General features: G+C 57.0%; 1 protein-coding gene across 1 annotated transcript in view; it reads right to left on the bottom strand.

Annotated features, from left to right (window-relative positions):
* Positions 1–4,230, bottom strand: part of LOC124008850 (short transient receptor potential channel 5-like) — a 98,867-nt gene extending 94,637 nt beyond the window's left edge. Inside the window, exons 1-2 of the mRNA XM_046320431.1 lie at positions 4,095–4,230; positions 1,331–1,581 (exon numbers count right to left, since the gene is read on the bottom strand). Of these exons, the coding sequence (XP_046176387.1) occupies positions 1,331–1,581; positions 4,095–4,230 (387 nt within the window). The remainder of the gene's footprint in view (positions 1–1,330; positions 1,582–4,094) is intronic.
* Positions 4,231–5,201: the final 971 nt, after the last annotated feature.

The following is a 5,201-nucleotide window of genomic DNA, read 5'->3' as shown; positions in this document are numbered from 1 at the left end:
AATACACAAACACACACACACACACACGCAAACACACGTAGTAACACACACACACATACACACACAAAAAAAGTAACACACACACACAGTAACACATGCACAGCAACACACACACAGCAACACACACACAGTTACACACACACACACACACAGCAACACACACACACAGTAACACACACACAGCTACACACACAGCAACACACACACACAGTAACACACAAACACACACACACACAAACACACACAGTAACACACACACAGTAACACACACACACAGCAACACACACACAGTAACACACACACAGCTACACACACACAGCAACACACACACACAGTAACACACACACAGCAACACACACACAGTAACACACACACACACACACAGCAACACACACACAGTAACACACACACAGCTACACACACACAGCAACACACACACACAGTAACACACACACACACACAGCAACACACACACAGTAACACACACACAGCAACACACACACAGTAACACACACACACACACACAGCAACACACACACACACACACACACACAGCAACATACACACACACAGCAACACACACACAGTAACACACACACACACACACACACAGCAACATACACACACACAGCAACACACACACAGTAACACACACACACACACACAGCAACACACACACAGCAACACACACACAGCAACACACACACAGCAACACACACACAGCAACACACACCTCCCTGTTTCTCTCCACCAGGTCTCTATGAGACAACAGCACCTCCACAGTCCCTACCTGTTTCTCTCCACCAGGTCTCTATGAGACAGCAGCACCTCCACAGTCCCTCCCTGTTTCTCTCCACCAGGTCTCCTATTGAGACAGCAGCACCTCCACAGTCCCTACCTGTTTCTCTCCACCAGGTCTCTATGAGACAACAGCACCTCCACAGTCCCTACCTGTTTCTCTCCACCAGGTCTCTATGAGACAGCAGCACCTCCACAGTCCCTCCCTGTTTCTCTCCACCAGGTCTCCTATTGAGACAGCAGCACCTCCACAGTCCCTACCTGTTTCTCTCCACCAGGTCTCCTATTGAGACAGCAGCACCTCCACAGTCCCTACCTGTTTCTCTCCACCAGGTCTCCTATTGAGACAGCAGCACCTCCACAGTCCCTACCTGTTTCTCTCCACCAGGTCTCTATGAGACAGCAGCACCTCCACAGTCTCTACCTGTTTCTCTCCACCAGGTCTCCTATTGAGACAGCAGCACCTCCACAGTCCCTACCTGTTTCTCTCCACCAGGTCTCTATGAGACAGCAGCACCTCCACAGTCCCTACCTGTTTCTCTCCACCAGGTCTCCTATGAGACAGCAGCAACTCCACGGCCCCCACCACCTCTTTCCGTATGGCGTAGAGAAGGGCGTCTCCCGTAGCAACCCCGTGGTCCAGAAGCAGCTCCATCACCTCCAGGTTCTCGTTTTCGATAGCGATGAGCAGCGCGCTCCGCCCCAGAGGGTCCAGACAGTTCACATCTATATTGTAGTATACCTCCGCCTCACGCAGAGCATGTTTCACACCTGCATAGTCCCCTGGGAACAGAGGGGTAGGGGACAGAGGGGACAGAGGGGTAGGGGACAGAGGGGTAGGGGACAGAGGGGTAGGGGACAGAGGGTTAGGGTTAGGGGACAGAGGGGTAGGGGACAGAGGGTTAGGGTTAGAGGACAGAGGGGTAGGGGACAGAGGGTTAGGGTTAGGGGACAGAGGGGTAGGGGACAGAGGGTTAGGGTTAGAGGACAGAGGGGTAGGGGACAGAGGGTTAGGGTTAGGGGACAGAGGGGTAGGGGACAGAGGGTAGGGGACAGAGGGTAGGGGACAGAGGGGTAGGGGACAGAGGGTTAGGGTTAGGGGACAGAGGGGTAGGGGACAGAGGGTTAGGGTTAGGGGACAGAGGGGTAGGGTTAGGGGACAGAGGGGTAGGGGACAGAGGGGTAGGGGACAGAGGGGTAGGGGACAGAGGGTTAGGGGACAGAGGGTTAGGGTTAGGGGACAGAGGGGTAGGGGACAGAGGGGTAGGGGACAGAGGGTTAGGGGACAGAGGGGTAGGGTTAGGGGACAGAGGGGTAGGGGACAGAGGGGTAGGGGACAGAGGGGACAGAGGGGTAGGGTTAGGGGACAGAGGGGACAGAGGGGTAGGGGACAGAGGGGTAGGGGACAGAGGGTTAGGGTTAGGGGACAGAGGGGTAGGGGACAGAGGGTTAGGGTTAGAGGACAGAGGGTAGGGGACAGAGGGTTAGGGTTAGGGGACAGAGGGGTAGGGGACAGAGGGTTAGGGTTAGGGACAGAGGGGTAGGGGACAGAGGGTTAGGGGACAGAGGGGTAGGGGACAGAGGGGTAGGGGACAGAGGGGTAGGGGACAGAGGGGTAGGGGACAGAGGGGTAGGGGACAGAGGGTTAGGGTTAGGGGACAGAGGGGTAGGGGACAGAGGGGTAGGGGACAGAGGGTTAGGGTTAGGGGACAGAGGGGTAGGGGACAGAGGGTTAGGGTTAGGGGACAGAGGGGTAGGGGACAGAGGGTTAGGGGACAGAGGGTTAGGGTTAGGGGACAGAGGGGTAGGGTTAGGGGACAGAGGGTAGGGGACAGAGGGGTGGGGGACAGAGGGGTAGGGGACAGAGGGTTAGGGGACAGAGGGTTAGGGTTAGGGGACAGAGGGGTAGGGGACAGAGGGGTAGGGGACAGAGGGTTAGGGGACAGAGGGGTAGGGTTAGGGGACAGAGGGGTAGGGGACAGAGGGGTAGGGACAGAGGGGACAGAGGGGTAGGGTTAGGGACAGACAGGGGATAGAGGGTTAGGGTTAGGGGACAGAGGTTTAGGGGACAGGGAGTTAGGGGACAGAGAGTTAGGGGACAGAGGGGTAGGGGACAGAGGGGTAGGGTTAGGGGACAGAGGGTAGGGTTAGGGGACAAAGGGGTAGGGGACAGAAGGGTAGGGTTAGGGGACAGAGGGTAGGGGACAGAGGGGTAGGGGACAGAGGGGACAGAGGGGTAGGGTTAGGGGACAGAGGGGTAGGGGATAGAGGGGTAGGGTTAGGGGACAGAGGTTTAGGGGACAGGGAGTTAGGGGACAGAGGTTAGGGGACAGAGGGTTAGGGGACAGAGGGGTAGGGTTAGGGGACAGAGGGGTAGGGGACAGAGGGGTAGGGGACAGAGGGGACAGAGGGGTAGGGTTAGGGGACAGAAGGGTAGGGGATAGAGGGGTAGGGTTAGGGGACAGAGGTTTAGGGGACAGGGAGTTAGGGGACAGAGGGTTAGGGGACAGAGGGGTAGGGGACAGAGGGGTAGGGTTAGGGGACAGAGGGGTAGGGTTAGGGGACAAAGGGGTAGGGTTAGGGGACAGAGGGTAGGGTTAGGGGACAAAGGGGTAGGGGACAGAAGGGTAGGGTTAGGGGACAGAGGGGTAGGGTTAGGGGACAAAGGGGTAGGGGACAGAAGGGTAGGGTTAGGGGACAGGGGGTAGGGTTAGGGGACAGAGGGGTAGGGTTAGGGGACAGAGGGTAGGGTTAGGGGACAGAGGGGTAGGGTTAGGGGACAAAGGGGTAGGGGACAGAAGGGTAGGGTTAGGGGACAGAGGGGTAGGGTTAGGGGACAAAGGGGTAGGGGACAGAGGGTAGGGTTAGGGGACAGAGGGGTAGGGTTAGGGGACAAAGGGGTAGGGGACAGAAGGGTAGGGTTAGGGGACAGAGGGGTAGGGTTAGGGGACAGAGGGGTAGGGTTAGGGGACAAAGGGGTAGGGGACAGAGGGGTAGGGTTAGGGGACAGAAGGGTAGGGTTAGGGGACAGAGGGGTAGGGTTAGGGGACAGAGGGGTAGGGGACAGAGGGGTAGGGTTAGGGGACAGAGGGGTAGGGTTAGGGGACAGAGGGGTAGGGGACAGAGGGGTAGGGAACAGAGGGGTAGGGTTAGGGGACAGAGGGGTAGGGAACAGATAATATTGAGATCTTATTGAAGATCATAAATCACTGTATAGAAGTACAAATAATTTACATTTCCGGCTATTGACATATTACTAATATTTATGATTTACCACCAGATGGTATGTCTATTACCTTTCTCCACAGCCGTGAGGTAGGCCCTCTCCTCAGCAGAGAGCTCCAACTCAGCCCGAACAATCTGCAGAGGGATTCTGTCTCGGTACGGAGAGTAGCTCACTTTCTTATAATACAACTGAGCCATTGGATTCATCTTCTGGCTGAGAGAGGGGAGGGGAGGGGAGAGAGGGGAGGGGAGGGGAGGGGAGAGAGGGGAGGGGAGAGAGGGGAGGGGGGGGAGAGAGGGGAGGGGAGGGGAGGGGAGAGAGGGGAGGGGAGAGAGGGGAGGGGAGGGGAGGTGAGAGAGGGGAGGGGGAGAGAGGGGAGGGAGGGGGGAGGGGAGGGAGGGGAGGGAGGGGAGGGGAGGGGAGAGAGGGGAGGGGAGGGGAGGGTGGGGAGGGGAAGGGAGAGAGGGAGAGAGGGGAGAGAGGGGAGGGGAGAGAGGGGAGAGAGAGAGAGGGAGGGGAGGGGAGAGAGGGGAGGGGAGGGGAGAGAGGGAGGGAGGGTGGGGAGGGGAAGAGAGAGAGGGGAGAGAGAGAGGGGAGGGGAGGGAAGGGGAGAGAGGGGAGAGAGAGAGGGGAGGGAGGGAGGGTGGGGAGGGGAGGGGAGAGAGGGAGAGAGAGAGGGAGGGGAGGGGAGGGGAGAGGGGAGGGGAGGGGAGGGGGAGAGGGGAGAGAGAGAGGGGAGGGGAGGGGAGGGGAGAGAGGGGAGGGGAGGGAGGGGAGAGAGGGGAGGGAGAGAGGGGAGAGAGGGGAGGGTGGGGAGAGAGGGGAGGGTGGGGAGGGGAGAGAGAGATTTGAATAATATATCTCACCATCAAAACAGAACAAAGTCTCCCAAAACATCTGGTTTATTCTTGTTCTACAGTAGTGGACATTGACTCATTATTGTCCTCTACTAGGTGTTAACTAAGACAGAGAACAGGTGTTAACTAAGGTAGAGAACAGGTGTTAACTAAGGTAGAGAACAGGTGTTGACTAAGGTAGAGAACAGGTGTTGACTAAGGTAGAGAACAGGTGTTAACTAAGGTAGAGAACAGGTGTTAACTAAGACAGAGAACAGGTGTTGACTAAGACAGAGAACAGGTGTTAACTAAGGTAGAGAACAGGTGTTAACTAAGGTAGA

The sequence above is a fragment of the Oncorhynchus gorbuscha genome, linkage group LG21 (assembly GCF_021184085.1).
Source record: "Oncorhynchus gorbuscha isolate QuinsamMale2020 ecotype Even-year linkage group LG21, OgorEven_v1.0, whole genome shotgun sequence".
In the NCBI taxonomy this organism is placed as follows: Eukaryota; Metazoa; Chordata; class Actinopteri; order Salmoniformes; family Salmonidae; genus Oncorhynchus; species Oncorhynchus gorbuscha.
This window is presented reverse-complemented; position numbering and strand designations above follow the sequence as displayed.